General features: G+C 41.7%; 1 protein-coding gene across 1 annotated transcript in view; it reads right to left on the bottom strand.

Moving 5' to 3' along the window:
* TSPAN7 (tetraspanin 7) overlaps positions 1-22,704 on the bottom strand; it is a 70,425-nt gene extending 47,721 nt beyond the window's left edge. The window contains exon 1 of the mRNA XM_083498398.1: positions 22,548-22,704. Coding sequence (XP_083354524.1) covers positions 22,548-22,628 — 81 coding nt within the window. The 5' untranslated portion in view covers positions 22,629-22,704. The remainder of the gene's footprint in view (positions 1-22,547) is intronic.
* Between the last annotated feature and the right edge of the window lie 1,376 nt (positions 22,705-24,080).

Raw genomic sequence — 24,080 nt, 5'->3', positions numbered from 1 at the left:
GCAGAGACTGCACCACAATTCTATCTAGTTTTGTTTCCTATTTTCCATTATTGTGTGCAATGCAGTAGACTAGATTTTAACCTCTGCCCAATCCACTGACTTCAAATACCTGCTCAAAGCTTCAAACAGACATACTTCACATTCTTCCTCTTACAAGACATACTGTTAAAGTATTTCCTTAGCATTCTACCCATCCTATTAGCATCAGTTCAAGAATCCCTATATCAACTTCAAAGGGAGAAATATTACCATATCAGCACTGCTCAGTAAGTGCTCGTTAATGCGGATCTGTCTGTCATGCAAGACAAACTATGCATTAGCATGACTTGTGTTTAAAGCACATGAGTAGAGTCATTCCCAGAGTCTTCAGCCTTTAATTTCCTGTGCAAAACATTCAGCAAAAGCCTTGAACGAGAACGGTAATCATCATTTTATCAGTAAAGTGGTCAATACCCCCCTCTTCTCTCTCTCTCTCTCTCTCTCTCTCTCTCTCACACACACACACACACACGGATGGATGTATAAATCTACCTAATTCTATATCTAAATTCTTAACTATGCATAGAAGCAGATTGTGGTTGTGCTGGTTGACTCTAGCTCCTCTCCTCTGCTCACGCAGCACTCATGTGTTGAACAGCATGTGTGCATGGCAATCTACATACATAAACACTAATCAATTGTGTGATTTGTACACTCAATATTTTGCAGTATACTTATCACATGATTGGAGACTACATGCATTGGGATCTATCCATGTATGTCGCTGTGCATACTTATCATCTAAGCAACTGGCATGCAGTAGCAGATAGCATGGTGGGGTGGTGCTGCTTAATTGACCTCTGGTTGGTCACCTTGTTGCTGCTTACTGGGGGGTAGAGGGGGAGTGGGGAGGTGGCAGCAAGGCCAGCATGGTGGAAATGCACTGGCAGAACTGCACCAATCTCACCCCTTCCCCTCTATCTCAGGTAAGCAGCAGCACTATGACCAACCAAAGGTCATGTGAGCAATGACGCCCCACTACACCATCTACACTGCTACCATGATTACAATCGCCTCACCATCACCACTTACAGGACATCTGCCAAGAGCTCCTCCCTCTCTCTCTCTCTCTCTCTCTCTCTCTCTCTCTCTCTCCTCCCAATTCTCAAAGCCCAACACAGCTGTCCTAATGGTGGACTGATGATAGCAATGCCATTGACAAGTCTCTCCAGTACTGCTGCTGCTGGACAGATAAATTGATAAAAGAGGAAGTAGGATACTTCAGAGGAGAAAATATTCTTCAGAGGCAAAGGTATAATAGGATGAGGTTACAAGTTCAAAAATGCTGCACACCACAGTGTTCCACATAAGACCTTGAATTGAGAATTGCCTTTTCAATCCAGTGTCAAGAGCTTTTAAGGCCTTCACATTCAACAGAATAAAAAGTAGCGACTTTTCTTCAAATATATAAGGCAGCTATTTGTTTAATAACATCATGTTTATGGTGAAGGTTTTAGTAAGCAATGGAGTCTCGGTTTTTTATTAGGGGTGCGTGTGCATGTGTGTGTGTGTGTGTGTGTGTGTGTGTGTGTGTGTGTATTTCTAGGCTCCAATTTCCTGTTTCATATCCAATAACATTCTAAGCTTATGCATCACTGCTGTTCTTTTTCTCAAATCTCGATAAATATGCTATAGTAAGCAATTATGTCACAAATAAGACAATCTGTTGCCCTCTAAAGCAGACTAGTCATACCAAAGAGGAGGGGAGTCTTCTTTACAATCATGGTATCACACCAGCTTTTCCACAGAAACTTTACTACCTGTTTCGCATACAAATGTGGGTTCCCGTTTTCAATCCAGCTCTATGTCTCTGTCTGTTCATTTTCCCTTTCATTATAGCCCAGTCTGCTGGCAGCATACAGACAGCACATTCATTGTTAGAAAGAAAGGAACACACAGCCTAGAAATTCAATGAGTAGACGGCCCAATGAAAGACCGCCATGTTCTGACTATATTGTGGGGAAATTCAACACTAGAATTTTAGCAGAGAGAATCTCAGCAGCTGATTCCTATCTTGCTGTGTGTTTACCAAATAATAACAGTAGGAAATGGGCCACCCAGCAGCAATCCCATCTTGGGCAAGGCTGCACATTTTATACAAGAGGCATATCTGTAGCCCAAGGCCCTTTTGAGAGAGGCAATCAGGAGGAGAGAACTGGCGGGCCAGGAGGAGGTGCTTAACATTTTCTAGTTTCAGCGCTCCATATCATCTCTCCCAATGGCTCTCTTCATGCAATAAAAAAGGGAATGAAGTTACCTCCATTTGCCAGTATACTCCCAAATTGAGAGATCTGTGTATACCAAGATGCATTTCTGCACAGATGGGAGGCCATGTTAATTTCAACAGTGGGCACAGGCACAAAGGAATGCAGTATGGATCTGCTTCCTCCACTGTAATAAGTAGGAAAGCTGTAGAAACACAGGAAGGGAGGAGACCTGGGTATCTACCAGAGCTCTTGCACCTCAGAAAACATCACTGGATCAAATATCTGTCTTTCTTTCACTTTCTTCAATGTGTCAGCTCCGCCAACAAAAAAATGCAATTGACTTCTGGTGGCTAGGACTGAACAGATATTCCTTTCTTTTACCTTGTTCTATTATTCCACGATCACAGTTAAAATAGCATCCTGTGTAAATTATATTTTGCTCTAAAGCTGCGCAGTTTCTAGCCACCATTTCAAATGCAGTTTAACACCATGCAACCTAGAGAAATGGAGAAAACACATGCACGAAGTGTCAATTTTGTATTTTAGTCAGGCCAAGGTTGTAATTTTAGAAATTACCTCTGTGAAAGAGATCTGTGTGGCAGCTCTCTCCTGATGCAAGTCAGGGGAGCTGAAGTGGTCAAAATGATTATATGTTGGGTAGAAAAGTTTCCTTTGGAGGTAGTTAAGGAAACACTATTCATCCTGTAAGATGTGTTCATGCTCTTGTGCTCATGCTCATAGAAAAGCATAACTGAACAGTTTACTGGGTCACATCTCCCCTGGACCTCCTCCAGCACTCCTGTCATTTGCCAATGTCAGGTGTACATAATATAAGCCTCTTGCTGCCCTTAATCCTAACTTTTGGCAGATGCTTGTGAGCCTTGAAAACTAAACCATGAACTGTAAAATAATTCAGATCTGTCATGGAGATTTCAGCATACCAAATAGTAACACTGCCTGCCCTACTCTCATTTCTTCACTGGCTGTAAACAAGAAAACAAAGATTCTCTCCCTCTGTTTTTGTTTTCAGCCTTGTCATACACAGTTTCTTTTAGATCAAAAACCCACAGATTGCTCCTCAGAATTAGGAGACGGGGAAGGAGAGCAGAGGTTAGAAAAAGTGCCTAGTGAATGATGTATTCAAGAAACTAATTTTTCATAAAACCAATTGAATTAATATTCAATTTATATATTTGTTTAAGCATTGATAAACTAGGTATTTGGCAATTTAAAAAATGCTGGGAAGGAGGAATCATGAGGAATAAGTCTCTAGCTATTTTTACTACTCTAAGCTCATCTGGGCACCCGGTGAGCCTCTCTGGGAAGAGCATTCCACCGCAGGGGAGCCAACACCAAGAAGCCACCCACTTCCCTCCAGATGCCAAGGGCAACTGGAAGAACTACATCTCTTGTGGTTTCCTATGCCCAGACTGTCACACTGTTAGTCAGTGTGAAGAAGAGAGGAGTGAAGGAAGAAAAAACTTCCCTTCGTTATCTTCCCGCATGCCTTTGCTGCTACTCCACCAACAAGTTAAGGGAAGAGGGGTACAGGTAGCTTAAGGGGAACAGGAAAGGTAGCAAAGATGGCTGGGAAAAGCCAGTTCTTCTCCCACTGATCAGAACAAAATCCAAACTGAATAAAAATGTGGGAGCTAGCTCACCTCAATTTTGTGATGTGCTTTAATAAGCCCCTGGCTTAGTTTCTGAGCCCCTTGTGGGATAAGTAGTATTCCTAATTCTTTTGAAATCTATATGTAAATATGCTCCATTAAGCAATAAATGTATATTTACACAATCCACTTAGAAAAAAGCCACAACCCAATGAACAAGCTGCAACCCAATAAATAAGATGCTGTTTACCTGTAGCCTTGCCCACCCCCATCCCAGCATGCCTTTATAATATCTACTATCTAATACTGTGAAAGTAAACAAGCTTTGTTTCTGCAATTCTTCCTTTAGATAATGTACACTTCAATGCAAGTTCTTAGTTAAATATGTGACTCTCTGAAATTTGTGAATGTATAATAAAGAATTATATTGCACTGACCGTCCACATTCATGTGGTTGGTAAATTGCAACAGAATCTTGCCTCCGAGAGATGGTACTGAATAAATTTTACACCAAAAGTATGGGACTTGCATGTCTGACAGCTGTAAAATAAGTGGTTGACTGAAGACTGGCAACTGTTACAAGTTAATGGACAGGCTGGCATTAAGAACCAGCTGAAAGAACATCTAATTAAGCTCCAAACTTTACAAGCTGTCAAGAAGGCTTTAAGATTTCCCAAACAATTGGCAGTGTTTGATTTTTGTCCTTCAAGTGCTATACAGCAACATCTCCCAGTTTTGCACAGAACTGTACAGGCCTTGAAGTGCTACTCCACAGAGGTTTTCTCTTACAGTACTTCCAAGGCCAATCTTTTGCTCAGGCACAACAATCAGTTGGCTGCTTGCCTCTCCCTTGGGTGTAAAAATGCTCCCTTAACTGCATTATGGAAGCAACAACTGCACTTCCTATTAGGAGAAAAACCAGTGGCACGATATAAAAGGGTATTATTTTTCCCTCTTGAGGAAAGCACGGGGAAACTGGAGCCACAGAAAATTTAGTGCAGCTACAGATAAATACAACGCCATTGATTACACTGGAGTTTGTCACCTAAAAATTTGACCAGAGATGCATACTCCCAAATGCTATGGGGACATACACAGGAGGACTTCAAAAGGGCATGGTTCCTTGGCACACGTCCATGGAATGCCTGACATCTCTTCACCCTTTACATGTCTAACTGCAGCAAGCATTAGTGCACTCACAATGCAACATAGTGTAAAGCAGCTCTGTGTAAACTTTAATATTCCCATCCAGATTTGGCATTCCAAAAGATCTTTAGTCAAAACCATTATTTTGTAGATACACTTACAAGTGAGCTCTTCCAGTTCTGTAAACAGTAAACAGTTCCCTTTCCTCTCACATTAGTTGTTTCTATAGTTCTAAGCACACTTTCTCCTTGCGACCAGTGGAATGCATGAAAGGGGCTTCAGTTGTCAAAGTTCTTAGATAATCAGTGCCTCCTTGCAAGGAGCAGCAACACCAATTAGGTTGATAGAAACAGTAGTCTGTCCTTTGCTGGGAAAGGAGGCTTCCTTTTGATGCCACCTACTTGAATAACTATTGGTCGCTTTCCAACATATGATTCTCAGGGAAGGTTTTGAAGCATGAAGTACCATCTTAGCTCATTGGATTCCTGAATCCTGTTCATTCTGGTTTCTGATTTGGCTTTGGGGCCTTTGGAGGAGAAATGACAGGCCTAGTTGCAAACTATCCAGCCAGGAATAGAGGTTCATAGTTTTGGAACCGCAACTGGATCCAGCTTTGCTCCTGGGTAAATAAGTGGCAAACAAGCCACAGGTGCTTTTGCACAGCCTCACCAGGTATTCCACTTTGTATGCCTTGGTTACTTGCAGGTTACATTGCTGTAGCATGCTCTGTGTGAGGCTGCCATTGAAAACTGTCAGGAAAATTTGGATGGTGCAAATGCAGCAACTATCCTGTTGACTGGGGCCTGTTTTTGTGTTCATGGAACACACAAATTGTACCAACTTCATAAGCTCTCATTTGTTTCTGTGTTGGGGCTGATCTAAGGTGGTTTTTTTTCTGCCTCAGGTGTAGGACACAATGGTGCCCCAACCCAGTTCCACATACAGAAGCCTACCAGACGTAGCTGTCGGAAGACACAGCATTTGACTGTGCCTGTGGGCAGCAGCTCCGATTACAGTGCACAAAGCAGGCTGCAGCACCTTCTCATTGATCTGCACACTCTGGCCTCTACCACCTAAGTTTGCCTTATGTTAGAGCCAGTCCTGCTTCCACATTCAAACTGTTGGGTTTTAGTCTGTAAAGCCTAACCTGTTAGGGATCTGGATAGGTGAAGGTATCACATGCAAATTTGCCTGCAGACTTGAGTTTTCATAGGAAGCCCTGCTACATGCCCCATCTCTATAGCTGGCACTATAGTTCTCTATAATAGCTCGTCAGGAGCAACTGGTAGCATGGTGACAACCTTCCAACAGCAGTGTCACTGCCACTTACCAGGTTGGGGTGAGGGAAAGGGCATATTAGGGGGAGATCCAGCAGTGTGTGGGCACAATACCTATCTCACAGCCACCCTACACCCATGCCATTCCGATGGCAACACTGCTGCCTGAAGGCTAGCTCCATAGCAATGCCCTATTCAGCCACTTCTAGCCCAAGTCGTGAGACATCTTGTCTCAAGAAATACAAGTAGCCTCCTTTCTGTTTTTAGATGCCAAGTAGTTAATTGATAGCTGCTTTCTGCTTTTAAAGTTGTTATTGTTTCAGCTTTCATCTTTGTTTTAGTCAGCTTGGGTGCTCCATTGTTTAGCCAAAAGGTAAGATATTAATGTTTAAATAAATAAATGAAGCAAAAACAGAATATTTGTGAGAAACAATAAGGACCAAGACATAATAAATAAAAATGCTTCAGACAAAACATTCCACTATTAAATATTTAAAACAAACTGGAAAACCGCAGAAGCAGTGAAAAGAAAATCCCATTATTTGTCTGGAATTTCATCTCATGAGAGCTTAACATCCAAAAAGCATGGCGAGAATTAAAATTTCAGATGAAAAGCCACACACATCTCCTCCCTCTCCTCCTCCTCCTGCTGCTGCTTCTTTTGGTAAGAATGCAAACCACCAATGTAACTAAAACCACTCATTTCAAAATTCAAATTAAACCTTGGTTCTGTGTGTATTATAAATTTATATAAACAGCACTTCCAATTGTATATAATATAGCAGGTTGCAATGCATCCAACTTTTCTCTGTATTGGTACCGTTCTGTTTGGAGGAGGAGTCCATGCGTTTTCCACTCTTACTGCACTAGTTCTGTTTAGTCTCTATTGGCTTATTATTTAATTCCCTTTAGATCCCTTTCTCTTTGGTGTCTCCTTTACCACTGTTCCAATTTGCCGAATGGAAACAGCACTGCAGCAGTCAATGACTCCAGGAACTATGTCACAGTGGTGTTTTGTTTTGTTTTGTTTTTTACCTATTAACTCATATCTCTCATTTTCCAAGCTAGCAAAAGCCAGGGGGTTACCCTTAGGAACTGCCAGACAACCTGCAATGGGAGGAGGCTTCCAGAATAGCAGGCTGGGATCCTGAACCTCTATATTTATTGTAGAAATTGGTGTGGGGCAGGGATGTAACAGCAGCCAGTCTAGTACCAGGATGATGGGTATCCCGTGCATCACGACAAAGCAGTGAGCATGAGGGGAGCCATTCACACATTCTTTCTCTTCCTCTCATACACACCCTTGGGGTGGCAAGGAAGGTGCACAGAGTGTGCTCTTACAAGAATAGGAATTCTCCCCACACACCTTCCATCCCATCACCACTTCACTCCCCACAGCCTGCCAAATGGCAGCCCGGCAAGCGGAGTGCTGTTTCCTTTGGAAGAAATCTATATGTATAACTACCCGTATATATCTATATCTATTCATTGCAATATAAGTGACCTATACACTTAATGATTGCAGTGGGGTTGTTGTTGTTTTTAAGATAAGTGGTTGGGACAATCTCTACTTGGAAGTGAAAATTATTGTCTCAGCTTCTTTGGAAAGCGGCAATTTCATTACCATTCTGAGGAGACTGTTGTTTCCTTAAAGAGCATCACATTTGACATGAATTTGGCCGTGAAAGAGCCAAATTAATGATTCTGATTTGAATCTGAGATGAATGCACAGCTAGCATTTGTGAATAAGCAAGTGAATAACACAATGGTTTGAGTAATCAGTTCAGGAACTGGTCAAACAAAATCTTTCCAAACGAAAGTCCAGCTGTACTGAGACTGGTTCCTTCATGAAGTCTGAATCACAAAGCCAAACCTTTTAAAAAGGCTGCCTAATCACCACAGTTAGAAGCCAGGCTTACAAGACTTCTATCTGGCATCAATCTCAAGGTCAGGATATAGTTGAACAATCAGTTCATTTAGAAAGTGATGAGTTTACTCTTTCAGGAGTTAACAGAGTCCAAATATCTTTGCTTCACACAGAAATACAGGAATATCAAGTGATGAAAGGGAAGGAGTTCCTTTTTGGTGAGAATCACAGCATCCTCTGAAATATTAATGAAGCCCTTTTATATGCCAGAGTCTAAAAAGGACTTTGAATAATACATTGGAAGGCAACAGCAGCAGTTCAGCCATTGAATTCTCTTCGCTCTTCACAGACGCAGCTAACACATTTTTTTTAAAATGGAAATAATGTCTAGGCCAGCCTAGCCCAAAACATCTGGAGAGCACCAGGTTGGGGAAGGCTGATCTTGGTTTACAGGGGAAGATGAGAATTCTTTTTTTAAAAAATCAAATTTATTGAGTTTTTAACATAAAATACAATAAAAGCCAAACTAATCTAAAGAAGATAAATAAAAGAGAAACAAGAGTAAGCAAGAGAAGAGGAAAAATAAAGAGAAAAAGAAAAGAAGAAATAATATAAACAAATAAATAATCAAACAAACACAAGGTCCTCTATAATAATTGTATCTTAATCCTTATTCCACCCACAAAACGGTGAACCCTCCCAGCTCTCACCTGAGAGCTTCCCCCTCTTCTCCCAACCTCCCACCTGAGGAGATTCTCTCTACCCTGCCCCTCGTGCAGGGCCCTTCATCAGGAAGATGATAATTCAAGCTGAGGAGAAACTGTCCAACAGTCCTTCTCTACACAGAGGATGAAAGAGATGAATCTGAGATGGTTTGGGAATAAATGGATAGAACACAAAGGCAGAGGAAAACTACAAAGGTATGAATGGGGGATAGAGGCAAAGTCAAGACTAAAACCCCAAATTATGAAGCCTGAAACACTCTTGTAAAACTGGAGGGTTTAGGTCCACCGGTTTGGGTAGGACATAAAAATATCCACTCCCTTCAGCACTTGCTGAAAGACTTGCTTTAGAAGCAGAGTATTAAGCAGCTGCCCACATAACATGCTAGTAAACAGCCTGGTATGTTTGGGGCTTTCAATGTTTATATAAACAGCAGTGTGACCTGCTTTCCCCCTAACTGACAAGTGAAGATGTTGCTATAATTGGCTTTTGAACGAGTCATCCAGAAAGCAATGTAACCACTCCCAATCAGCGCTGTTTTTCTATATCTAACTGACACAATAATTTCCAAGTGCAATAAATTGTTACATATTAAGCCAGCACCTAAAGACACCAACTGGACTTTGATTCTCCATCATCTTATATGAGAACCACACAGTCCCTGCCCAGAAGAGGGGGAGGGGAACAATGGTAAACAGAAGTGCAACAATGAGCTTAATTAAAGAGGAATAAGCAATTATTGGGGTGTGGACAAATGTTTAATGGCTGAATATAACAGATTGATTGTGACAATGAAGGAAAAGGGCAGGGACAAGGGAAGATGAAAATGCAGAAAAGAAAGAAGCCTGCGATAAGCAAAAATGATCAGTATCCTCCCCAAACTCCATTTTGGAACATTCTGCTGAGATACCAGCATTCTGTTGCACAGAAAACGGCTCAGGTTGGCTTGCTATTGCTGTGAATTGTGATCCGGAAGCTTTTATTGGGCACTCATATACTGCTCTTCCAATATAATAGGTAGGGGGGAAATGTTTTGTTTATTTTAAAAAAAATTATCCTGCCTTTACTCGTACTGGATGATCCTAGAGCGGGCTACAATCAGTTGCCAATAAAATACATAGCATATGTAGTTAGTACGTAATTTTAAGTAGACAAATATCAAAGAGAAACACTAATATACATAATGGGGGAAGTCTGAAAACTTGTCCACCCATTCAGGACTGGTATAAAATAGAATAGAAGCAGCCAATGTTGCATCTTCTACATATCAATGGACTCCCAGTCCACATCAGCCCGATCAAGAATGGCCAACAGTCAGAGATGATGGAAGTCCAACAACATCTGAGGGCCACAAGTTGCCCAGACCTGAAATAAACATATGGAGCTTCAGCCAAAAGTGATGCATACAATACCAGTAGTCCACTGGGAACAATATAAAGGCCTAGACACAAGCCCTGTTGAGGTGTTTTGCATTACGCAATTACAATCACATGAGGGAAAGATCAGGGCCACAGCTGCTGACGTGAGCTCCATGCTCCATACCACTTCCGGTCTCCCTAATTGCAGTAGCTTCTAAATAATGCAGGATGCCTAGATGCATTGAGCAGACTTTCCTCTTCAGACATTTCATCCCAATATGTAGATCAGGCTTCCTCAACCTCGGTCCTCCAGATGTTTTTGGCCTACAACTCCCATGATCCCTAGCTAGCAGGACCATTGGTCAGGGATGATGGGAATTGTAGTCTCAAAACATCTGGAGGGCTGAGGCTGAGGAAGCCTGGTGCAGATGGTAGGGCCAGTGCCAGAAAGATTGGGCCTGCATTCTTCCCTCACAGGATTATAACAGTGTGGGGAATAATATTGGAACAGGGTTACAGGGAACTGCCCTGAGACCTGTGGGTATAGTATAGAAATTCAATTAATAGTAATAATAATAAAGTATTGCCTAGGGCCTCTGGGTGAATTGTGTGACTGAGGCTTCACCTACACCTCTGTTTAACCCTTTGATCCTTTGAAATTTCAAGATTTTGAAGTTGCTATTTTATTTACTTATTGAGGGGTTTTTTTAGTTTGCCTTTCAGGGCCAAAAACACAAAAAATGTGTTTTTCTCAAACACATTATGTGCAGCCTTTTGTCCCAACCCAGAGATTGTACTAATTGGAGAAATGTATTACAAGGACAAGAGACAAATAATGAGGTCCCCTCCCCCACAAATAATGAGGTCCCCCATCTCCTCAAATTTCTCTGTGGAGAGAGGCTATATACTTTAATGTCTCCACTAACATTAATGTCTCCACTAACCCAGAAATAGTACCTCGGGTTAAGAACTTTGCTTCAGGATGAGAACAGAAATTGTGCTCCGGCGGCACGGCAGCAGCAGGGGGCCCCATAAGCTAAAGTGGTGCTTCAGGTTAAGAACAGTTTCAGGTTAAGAACGGACCTCCAGAACGAATTAAGTACTTAACCCAAGGTACCACTGTATGCTTGAAAGGACACTACAAACATTTTTGTGGGGACTGTATTATATATAACTAGACTTGTACACAGTTATTGTTGTTATAAGTTTTATTATTTTGGAAAATAGTTTTTTTACGGGGTGAGGGGAGTGCTGTTTGAAGCAGCCCACCCTTCATTTAAAGGAGATGGGTTGCCACTGCTTCAAACAATCTCGCATTAGCTGTTAACTCTTTCCCACTAATATAAATGGAACTTAAAAGAGCTTAACCTTGGCTGGATCATACCCATTTTGCCCCAGTCCTGCTTTCAAAGGCCCATGTATTTCCATGAATGCTCCATGGCCTTTGCCCAGAAGAGACCACAGAGTAGGAGGCTACACAGTCTAAGAAAAAATGCTAAATTTGCCTTTGCATTTAACTTGTGTTTTTAAAAATGTGCCGTATAATAATTTTAAATAATAACAATAATTTTATTATTTATACCCCGCCCATTTGGCTTAATAGTGAATAGTGTCAGCTGGGGGAGAAGCAGATTGTTGCCTCAAGTTTGCCCTGGGCAATTGTTAAGCCTTCCCGTTCCTAACTCTTCAACTACTGCTTAGTCTGTTTGGAAAAATGTGGTTCATTATTTATTTTTTATGGTAGATTCACATTTCCCCATTCAGTCTTTCCATTTGTTGTAGCTTCTTAAGGTTATTTTGTGGTATTGGAAGAAGGAATTGGCTGATCTGTTCCATGCAATAAGTGTCACAAACATTATTATGATTACAGGATAAAGCAAGTGGGGTAAGAAAATGCACATTCAGCCATTTTCACTGAAGGGACTATAATTTTAATATTATTCAGCCCAATATAAACCGCGCATACAATCAGTATCATCTTACTGGATAATATTATGCTGGGAGTCAGAATGTTAACAATGTATCCAAGCATTTCTTAATAATAACCCAGAGCTCTAATGCTAGCCATTTCTGACTTTTCAAAAAAGCATACGTATTGACCTTGATATCATCAAGACCAAAACTACTGCTTAGATAAAATATGTTCCTACCCTCAGGATTTGTTGTTTCTTGACAGGAATACAATAAAGCACTAAAATGTAAGCATGAATATATTGGCCATAGTTAAACAAAAATAAAAAAAGAAAAGGAAATAATTTTTATTTAGATTAGTATATATATTTTTTGTATTATGAAACATCCTAATAAAATCTTATTTTTAAAAAAGAATATATTGGCCATAGCAAAGAATAACAATACACTGCCTTTGGTATAACAACAGCTGTATTCTGTCTCTGCTGAACACCAATTGCTGGAAATCACAAGTGTGGAGAGTGAAGTTAGGTCTTGCTTGTGGGTTTCCCTTAAGCATCTGACAGCCCACTGTGAGAACAAGATGCTGAAGCAGATGAGCCTTTGGCCTGATCCAGTTGGGTTCTTACGTCTTTAAAATGACTTGATGGCCGTTGGAACAAAAGAATTCTTCACTAGCAAGAAAAATTGGGTCACTCTGGCAATTATCTTTCGTTACCACTCTTCAAAATCAGCTACCATCACACTTGCCACATCCATTCCCAGTCATTAAGGCACCTCTATAAACAACACTGCAGTACTCAATAATTTAAACTCGATCTAAAATAAGAACTCAAAGCAAACCAAACATCTAAACTTTTATAAAGTTGGTATTACTTTGGCCTGTAGTGAAGTTTGCAAAGGAACTGATTTTGTATGCTCAACCAAGTCTGGCCAGAATTCACAGCCAGCTCAGACTGCAATGTGAGGCAGGCATCAGGAACCTTTCCCAGGCATAAGTAGCGCAGCTAAATCAGGAGACCTAGACAAAATTTGGGGCAGGATCAGGCCTATAAGCCTCAGAGTGGAACAGCAAGCAAGACGGTATTCAGAACAGACACCACCAGCCCAGGAAAGAGGATTGTAGGGAAAGCACAGCACCTGCCCAGTGGCAATCAGCACTTCTCCTTGATAATTGGGTCTAGGCGGGTCTAGCTGGGAAAGTGATCCAAATTTTCTCATAGTCATATGAAACTTTTGAGTTTTGACAGCTGCCACACTACTGAGATAATAGCTGAACTGGGCACAAGTCCACTATACTCAAAACAAAGGAGGTGAACAGCAGGCCACAATGAATGCATTACAGACAGATTTTGTGCAGAGAAACAGCAGGTGAGGGGGCAGAAAGACTTGTGTTTCTCTGGTGACTAATGTGCAGCAGCAAGTGAAAATACTCACAGGTAGAGAATAAGGCATTTGTCCATCTCTAGTTCGATTCAGGTCTCACATAACTTTCATAATTCTTCTCAGGAATAGAGTATTTAATATTAGCAAAGCTGAAGATTCATCAGGTAAACAGACCAATTAGAGGCTCACAGAATCACAGACTTGGAAGGTAATGACTCAAAGGTCATGTAGCCCAATCTCCTGCTAATGTAGGAAATCCATTACTACCGCTCAAATTTTTAAAATTTTTTTGCTTAAGCCTTGATAAATATTTGTTATGTACAGAAAATATGAAAAAGTCAAGTATGTGTGACTGATTAAATTACTGATTAAAGGTACAGTAGGGGAACAACCAAACTAGTTTGATTTTGTGTGATTTGCTTAGTTTCCTTGTTTAATGAAGTTGAACAGTTACTTTGCCTAGTTCATTTAGAATAAATTCAATAAAGTAATCAAAGTTAAAGCTCTACTTCATTAAGCAGCTAAATTATGCAAATAAGAAAAGTGAAAATTCATGTTATTTGCAATGTAAAGAACATGAAAATTAAGCAAATGCACACATTTTGGTTACATTTTGGACAGCCCTATTCTTTTTGAAGGATCATAGCTCTTGTGCAAAGACATGACCTAAAGCTTCAGTGCTCCAGCAGGATGTAAAAAGTAGATCAGCCGGAAACAAACAAGAATTTGGTCAATAATAACCACATCTGGAAAGGATAACCCAAGTTAGATCAATGACACAAGATCAAAACTGATAGTTTGGGATCCACTAACAGGCCATGGCTTGATCTAAGATAGATCACAACTGTAGCACAACCACCATACAAATATATGGTGTAAACTTAAGAAATGGGTCTCTAAAAGCATGTTTTGATTAAAGGTGAGTCCTGGGTCTGGAAAAGTTGAAGACTATTGATCTAGACTATCCCAAAGCAGGAACTGCGGAGCACAATATAATTTTGCAAAAAAATGTTTTACTTTGTGGGTTGAAGTTTACCATTTTCTTCTCAGTACAAAGGTTATTTTTTGGGTGAACGTAGAAATGAGGAAAAGACAGGATGGCACGAAGTTTTTATTAAAAAAACAACAACAAAAAATCCTGTAAGATGCTTACCACTACCACCCCACTGATGCCATTGTACATCTCCTCATTTCTTCCCAAAACCATTTTGGAGTTTTAAACACAATCCCCAAAATGGCACCAAAACCATTGCCTTCAATATGCCACATGCGAATGAGCTGATGACTGGAGGGTGGGAGCAGTTGTTTTTGTATACCTCTTAAACTTTCATTTGGTATGAGTGGAGGAATAATTGGAATGTGGTTGTAGAGTGTTGCTGTTTGTACTGCAGTGCTACTGTGTTTAGGGTACTCTGCTGGGACGTGGACATAAGTAGTGAGCCTGGTCACACCCATCTCAAGCCTAAAGCTGCATCATCTTGAGTGCAGTTAGATAAGAAAGCACTTGTGCCATTTAACAATCCGAATGAAGGCGGTTTTAAATTATGTTGAGCCACTAATGAAGTCAATGTCGAACTTTCCAGATACCCACATTTTTCAAGGAGTAGGAGTGCCTAATCACAAGTAAATTTACTAGCAAATATATAGCAGGGCTGTCTTTAGCAGTTGTAGACAACATGATGGGGCTGCAATGCTCACCTGACCTCTGGCTGAGTTCCAGGAGGTGTGGAGGAGGCATGGCACCAGCAGAGCCAATCTGGTACTCCTGCTGGTGCCTTTGCACCTTACCAACCTCATACCACCTCACCCCTTCCCTCTCTCTCCCAATATGCAGCAACAATTCAGCTGGAGGGGAATCTGGTAAGCAGCACAGCCCCATCACACCATGTGCTACTGCTGTTTGGCTAATTCCTCATAGTCTCTTACCATTCTTGTGCATACACACAAAGGGTAGCACAAGCACAATGAATGATGGTGGGGCACAAAACACAAACCATGTAAAAGCAAGCATATATTTAGAAAGGCTTTTAAAATTACTCCATCACCAAGAATCAAGTGGGGGGGGAACCCTAATTAAAGCAGCTATTATTGCTACTAAACAATTTCTTGGTTCAAATTGGGTGTTAGCTTCTGTACACAAGTGACATACCTCCTGCCATGGTGTCAAAAGTAAAGGGCAGCATCTCCCTATCTGATTCAGCCAGAGAAGGCTTGTTCTACAGACACGGATTCATTTCTCATGCTAAGCCTTTCCAGGGTTATCTTTCATATTGTCAATTTGTTCACCAGTATTTTCTGAACATATGTTATAGAGCAAAGCAATTGTACTTTCAAAATGCAAAGATCAATGCTTAAAGTTGGGAGCACATTGATCTTGTGATGAAAAAATGATCAATACTTTAATAAGAAAATCTGCTCTCCCAAACCTTATTTCCTTGTCTGCTAGGCATACAACCCCCACTACTGAATACTAAATTACAGAGGAACTTTGTAAATGCTTTTTACTTTTTAAAATCATTCATCTTAGACATTTCAGTAACAATAACAACAAAAATATTTTTGCAACTTAACATGAAATCTATGTTTTGAGGCATGTTGACCATGTAAATTGTCTGAAAGTTTCATTTCTAGAATTCACTATTCTGATTGTGCTTGCTTTTGTTATTCTTTATTAGAATCTACTTTAGTCATACCAGAATCACAGGTAAACCTCTTTTTTTAAAAAATAGATAGATACTCAGAACAGAAACACAGGCATCCAGCAAAACCACTTTAAGTCAATAGCACCGATACATCCAATCCAGCTCTTCACATAGTTTCTGGCAAGATGTCCCACTCCTGTCTAATAAAACAATAAAGCTGGTCAGGAGAGAGGGAACAGCCGACACAAATGCTTGTTTTAATGTATGATTTATGACACAATAGATGGAAGTAGTTACTCTGAAACACAGAAAGCTCATGCAGGCATTCTGCAGCTATACTAATAGCATAATTCCATATGGCGTTTACTCAGAAATAAGTCCCACTCTGTTCAAGGAGATTGTATTTAGGACTGTAGCCTAAGAAGATATCTGATAATAAACACCATATTAATGATCTTCAGGGGTTAAAGCATTGGGATTTGGAGTGGAGAGGGAACTGCTCTCAGAGCCAGCTCTACATGTGCATAATCAACCAAAAGCACTTGTACAAAAGGAGACCATTGAGCTATTACCTCTTTGACCCAAGAATGTCATGTTGCTCCCATCGGACTTGGAGAACACCAGCTCAGAAGTCCTGGTGGAATCACCAGCTCCCTGTTACAGATAAAGCTGCAGCTCCTATTTGAGGCCAATTCTCAAGCTGATTGCTGCAGAAGCAACATCTGGACTCTTACAAAGTCTCCAGCCTGGGCCATGCATGGAACTGTCCAGAGTACCACAGAAGCCTGGCCTTTGCACATATTGCTAAGGCCATTGCTCAAAACAAAACAGCTAATTCTGCTAGTGCAGCAAATGCAAGTGTGATTTGTACAAACACTGGTTAAAAAGTATGGTATGAGGGGCATTGAGAAGCAGATTACTGCCTATATAATATAGACTACTGCAGTTGTTGCACCTTTCTTTTTACTGTTTACTCGTGTTTTTCAAGACTTTCTAACACCAGAATCTTCACACACACACACACACACACACACAATTGCTGTTCAGTAGTCAGTATTTTAAAGTACTTAAGATTGTATTTTAACATTGTGATTTAAACATTCACATTGCACTTCCATACTTTTTCTTTCTTAGTGTAGGAAATAACCAGCTCATGTCCTTAAAATAGATAAAGGTTTTAAAACACTAGTCTACTGATTTCAATTTAACAGTAATTTGTGCAGGACCCAGAAAACCAACTCATTACTTTCTGCATCGTGACTACTCTTGGAAAAGGCAGAAACTGTTCAACTCACTTTGCAGTGTTAGAAGGCCCAAAAAGAACCTACATTAAGAAGGGATGGGAAGCAGCCCTCTTAGCCGATCTTCTCAAAGCAATTTGCTGAGATGTATAAATGCAAAGTTGAATCAGTGAGCAATAAAACAGAAGCAGTCCAAGGAAAATATGGGGTAGGGGGAGTGTTGATTCCACTAACCCAATTAGACATTCATTGCAGGAATGATTAATGCTACCAATAATTCAAAGGCACACACTATTATAAGAACAGAGTAAATTTGGCATTCTAATATACAGTTTGTGCTTCTGTGAATGAGGCTGGATCAGCAATTCCATTACAAGTGCCTTCTAGGGGAATAAAATTATCATCTTTATCTTTTTTCTATGCATTGTTTTGCAAGACTTTTATATTTAAGTCCTACAGAAAGGTATTTGCCAGTGTTCCTCTGAGATTCATAATAGTATGGCACCATGTTTGTAAATAAGAGCAATTTGCAACTACAAAATGGGCACATGACTTACGGTAAATTGCAATAGCAAAACACAAGTATAATGAAAGAAGCAAAGAGTCCATATACTCCATCCCCTACCAAAATCAGAATGGAGAGAATTTAACCCACCCAAATATGCTGCCTACATTTCCTCCCACCTCATTCTCCTTATTCACATTCCCATCCATAGAAAAGGTAAAGCTCACGCTTTAGACTGAAAAGAATGTGGCATTTCCACATAGCCCTGAGGGATAGGCACTAATAAATCTGGAGTAACCACCATATTATGAATGAGCTGAATTCTAGTAAACAACAATGGCACTTAAGCAGTCAAAGGGTGATTTCTGTGTAAATGCAACACATTAGACCAGGAGATCTGTGAGTGATCTTCCAATTTTCCCCCAAATGAAAGCACCCAAATTTCTTGGGGGCAGTGAAGTGGCAAACAACTTTCTCCCCACACCATCCCCCTGCTCCTTAAGTTACTATTTCCTTTGTAGAGGGAAGATCCAAGCAAGAAAAAGCTATTTGTATTTTTCATGCACAGGGCAAATAGAAGTTGCGGGAGGGTAATTTAGATTGGGAAAATTGCATTGGTGGGGGAACGTTAAATAACCCTGCAGCCAGCAGCTACCCCAGTCAAAGTCCCCGCAGACACATGCCTTCATTTAGTTCTATCAAAAAAGCAGATCAATCAATCATGGATCTCCTGCAGTAGCATGCAGTTTGGCCCTGACTCATCACTGATTGGAACTAAGGCCCTGTTCCCACACACCATTAGTGAGTGCAAGCCACTTCCCTATGGCTAAATCTCACAGCATTGCAGTAAGTGCAAGAATGCCAGAGTCCCATAGACACATGCATGACTTCTCAACTGGGCATCAGTTGACTGGGGAAACCCAAGTGATTTGCCACAAGGTTCTAGTATTCATGCATATGCCAAGGTCACGTGGGAATCCCATTGCAGGAAACCTCCTACACCAGTGACAGCATCAGCGTTATGTGTCAACAAGAGCCTAACTAAAGCAGAAAAAAGTTAGAAGAATGCTGTTGTTCATGGTGTGCAACAAATGCACTGTGCAAATGCGCAAGGGATTCATCATACTCTCACAAAATTAGAATTCTAAAGGTTCTCTAAGAATCCCATTCTTACTGCTTCACACAGGTTTGAAACCTATTTGGGGCTGCAATGAAGATGTAAGCTTCATGTCTAATTCATAATTATAGGAAAGAACGAATGTTTGGTTTTTTCTTTTAAAGCCTTTTCATTCCTTAGTTCACCATGACAGGCCCAGAAAGCACCACTACTAATGCCTCCTTACCAGCCTTTTAAAAATGCCTGTTTGTTTTGGTCCTATAGTGTGTCCTATAGTGTCCCACAGTGTGTAAACATTTTTTATTATCCTGGGATTATTGCTCATGAAAAGAACTAGTTAGACAGACTTCAAGGCACAAATCCTCTCTTTAGCCAGAGAACAAGATTCTCTAATCATCTGCAGGAAGCCAACATTTGCGCAGATAACACCAAGTGATTTCCTAACAATATTGAAGGAATAACAGTGAGCATTTAAAAAAATAATAATCCGTGTTTCCAAATGCAACACTGCAAAGTCTCTGGATTCTTATACCTCAGCCTTGCACAAGAGGAATCACTTGTAGGCATAAGGGAATAACAGTGTTTTCCTTCCTCTTAAAGCTGTATTGTTTTTCTTTTGGGAGACAGCACAAACCTTGCTTGAACAGTACCAGCAATGAAGTGGTAAGGAGAGAGCTGTGAAAAGAGCTGGATGTGTGCATTCACTGGAGAAGGACCTGCCGCCCAATCCTATGCATTTTTACTCAGAAGTCGGTCTTACTCCAAATAAGTCTACATAAGAAAGCAGCCCTACAAAATAAAGTGCTTTAAAAACGAAACAAACAGATGTAAGTTATAAAAGCACTGTGTTCACTGGGAGCTGTCCTCCAGGTTAAATGATAATGCTGGTACTGGAAAAATGATTTGCTTAACAGAGCTTAGGCAGAAGGATGTTTTACATCTCATCACTGCATTCCACGTGACAGAGCTATTAAAATGATAATGCGCAATCAGCTTTCCTCAGTATGAAGTGACTAGCTTGTTTTAATATATTGCATGGTAGACATGCAGATTAAGGCCAGCGGGCCATTATATTGTATTGTCACTATATACCACTGAAGAGTTTTTAATCAGCAAATCATTGTCACAACATGATATGCTGTTCATGTCTGTCATCTTCTGAACAACATACCAGGTTACTAAGAAAATGTCATTCCCCAGACGCTGTTTGAAAATTCGGGGCTTATGTTACCCAATGACTCTTTATTGTATCTGGGTCACAGATCATACTGATCATACTAATAAAGTAGTAATATTATTACACTAGCAATGAGCAGTGGAAGATATTCTCTCCCCCACCCCACCCCCACACTCCCTCAAAGCTGTTGCAAGCAATGCCTGACGTCAGCTTGAAGGGAAAAATTCACCAGCCCTCAAAATAGTAAAATATACATCATACACTGTTTATCTATTTATTTAAAGTATTTCCAGACTGCACTTCATTCAAAACAATCCCATAATGAGGTACAAAGTATAAAAGCAAATCACAATAAAATTAAACAAATACATAAAAACCTTATATAACGTTAAGTCCATAATCAAGTACCGGTATAATAAATGAACAAGTCTGACGAGGATAGGCTATTCCACTCCACAACCAATTTAACCGAACACCTAAGTGAACAAACATGTTTTTAACTGGTAGCTAAAACCTTTCAGAATCAGCACGTTTAATTTTTTGAGGGAGGGCACTCCACGATTGGAATGTTACTGTAGAGGACACCTCCCATACAAAACTATGCCCAGCTAACACAGTACACGGTATGGATAATCAGTAGGAAAGTCTCTTGAAACCAATAGTGGATAACACCTAATAGCTGTACAACCTTATACTCCCATCAGCAAAACCGAAGCAAGCCTTACATGTTACATTCTTCTAGCCCCTTGATTCCAAACACATTTACATGCAAGTAATCCCCACTGACTTCAGTGGAGTTTGCTTCCACATGTGTGCTGACAAGCACAGCTGACTGCATCCTTAAGCTTCCTTTGTCGAGCATGTGCTAGCATTTCAGTACTGTGAACCACAACATCTATTTTAATTACTGTGATTTAAGAACAATAAAATGTGTATTTCAATGCTTTATTACTGTGGTGTAGCTGTGTTGTTCCAGTGGAAGGAGACGAAAGGACAAATCAGGGGGAAATATCACACTTTCAAGCAAAATGTTCTAGCATGCAAAACTCACTTTCTGAAACATATGATGCTGATTCTCTATTTTGCATATGCTGTATGTGCCGACAGCTACATTGACAACCACTACTGTGAACGAGGAGCAGAGCAATAAAAGTTGATCTCACTAAATGCAGGTGGCATTTATCCAAATATAATATGGGAGTGGGCAGTGCTGAATAGTTAGGAGAGCTGCCTGCAGTATATACAAAGGCAAAGCCATGGAGACAACAACCTTTTTTTTTCCTTTTTTTTTTGGAAAGGCTGCAATTTATTTTAATGCAGGATATAGATATAGATAGATATATGTTGTTTTTTACTCTTACAATAGCTTCATCAGTGAGCTGTCAATCATACTTCCCACAAATACTGGCTGGTAGAGAAGTCATATATCATATAATCTATAACAGGGTTGTGTTTTAAGCTACTGACTTCTCTGTGTGTGTTCATGCATGATGCACCAATTGCCCATTCATAAACACCACAGTTCTCTTTATTCTTACTACCAGATTCATCCATCTAGGAGGCAGGTTGCAATTTAAAAGTCATTTTGAGTGGTCCAGACGCCCTAAAATGTATCTAGCTTCCTGCAATAAATGCCCTTCTATCCTGCGCATATGCATGCGCATATAGATATAGATATATGAGAGAATGAGAGAAATATCACTGTGAGGTGGTTAAGACGCAAAACGCTCCCAAAAAATCCAGGCAGAGGTACATTCATATAACGATTCTCTACTGCAACGACATGACCGTGTCGGCCAGCCCTCTGTCAGGACAGCAGATTGATTACGAATGGCTTTATTACAACCTTTCAAGGCGGAGGTGCTATTGCGAGACCATCGGGGAAAAGCGGGGGGTATATCGTATCACAGAAAGAGAAATAAAATGCAATGCGTGAAGCTCGCCGAGGCCGGCAACTTTCTTCCTGACGCTGCTTCCGAAGGAGCTCTTTTATGTTTGAAAGAGGTGCTGGTGGTGCAAATCAGGCACAATCCTCAAATCCCTTCCTCCATTAGAAAGCCAGTCAATGATAAACCAGGAGCCGAGCACGGAGGGCAGCGCGACTCGCGCTGCAAAATCTCCCCAGGCAAGGCGCCGTTTGCGCAGCAACATGAGCCGCTGCAGCTCCCCTTGCAACGCACCGTTATCTTCCCCCGTTTACCAAAGAGGACACACACACACACCCTCCCGGGGCGCAAGGCGAGGGGATTAATTGCCGCCCCCGGCGCCCCCCAACCCCTCGCCCAGCCTCCCGGGGCTGCTTCCAGTGTGGGGCTTTGTTTCCATGGCGGGGGACACTCACCCAGAAAACGAAGGAGTAGATGATGAGGAGGGTTTTCAGACACGTTATGACGGGTTTGGTCTCCATTCTCCTCGATGCCATAATACTGAGATCCCGGCTGCTGGCTCTGGGCAGGGGAGGGAGGAGGAGGAGGAGGAGGAGCAGCCGCGGCGGCGGCGGAGGGAGGAGGGGCTCCGGGCTGGCTTCGCGCCTCCACCGAGCGGCGCTGCTTCCCGCCGCCTGCCTCTGCTCTGCTCCTGATACGGCTTGCTGCGACGAGGGCTGACAGGCCGAGCTGCTCGCGCGCGCTTCTGGACCGCTGCCGCCCTGCGCCCCGCCGCTTCCCGCAGCCGCCCCGAAACGCCACAGCTTGGCATTGTGCGGTCACAGCGGCGGAGAAGGCGGCGGGGGAGGTTCGCACGACGCGCCTCGCCACCTGCCGAGCCGAGGAACGCAGCGGGCGGAGCGCGGAGAAGGCCCGCGTGTTCCCCTTCACCCCCCACCCACAGCCACCCTTTTCTTTTATCGACGTGTTGGGATTCGGGAAGGAAGGGTGCTGAGGGCCAAGTGCAAGGGGGACCCCGGGGTGGCGGTGGCGCTGGAGTCGTGCCTGTTTACATGCAAAAGATACGCAAGCCGTGGCGCAGAAAGAAGAAATGCGTCTCTTACTGAGGGGAGATTAGAATGAAGGGGAGGGAGGCGAACGTAGGACGCGCCTGCGAAGGAGAGAGAGAGAGGGAAGGTGCCGGTGACAATATGGCACAGGGGGCTGTTCTTTTCCGTTTCCTTAACTGAAAAAGAAGAAGAGATTTGTTCATTTGTATTTTAATCCAGACCACACACACACACACACACAAAGTGATCAATAATAGCAGGGACTTTGCTCCCAGGCTTACAAAACATGGGGTACTAAAGGGGGATAGGGGGGCTGGGAAGGAGAAGGAGGAAATAAACTGAGGCACAAGCTGTAATTGTGGCACTTTAAAGGCCAACCAATGTGGTATGAGCCTTCGATGGATGATGCATGATGATTTGCAGGTACATAAATACTTGACGGGGAGGGGGTGGAGATTGTAGACAGGCAGAGCTGAATTCCCATGATCTCTAGCCTTTTCCGTGCTGGTTGGAGCTGATGGGAGTTGTAATCCCTTTCTGATGATGACCACCTTTAGGATCCTCGGAAGCTGAAATGTCTTTTTCCGATGTCAGTTTTGTATCCATTCATACTTTTGCATAGATATTGGCCATAGATAGAACGACGTTGCTGGCAGATGCAGACATCTATCATTTTGGAAGATGAGCAAGTGAATAAGCTCCTGATCTTGTGGAAAGCATTTTTAAGTCCTGTAATAGGGCTTCCAGAGTAGATGTGGGGCACAGAGTTGGCATCTGAGTCCACAAAAGTTCTAGTAATTGCTCTTTCTGGCAAGGAGGGGGGAAATAAGAGCCCTGCCACAGGTTGGTCCCCTTTGCAATGATGCTTTCCAGGGAGCCTCTCCCAGTGATTCTGGATCATAGCAGAGGCCAGTGTGTGCTGCCCTTCAGCTCTGCTGC

Source organism: Podarcis liolepis (assembly GCF_965112155.1).
Source record: "Podarcis liolepis genome assembly, chromosome: 4".
Lineage (NCBI taxonomy): Eukaryota > Metazoa > Chordata > Lepidosauria > Squamata > Lacertidae > Podarcis > Podarcis liolepis.
The sequence above is the reverse complement of the archived record's forward strand: the minus strand, read 5'-3'. Positions and strand labels throughout refer to the sequence as shown.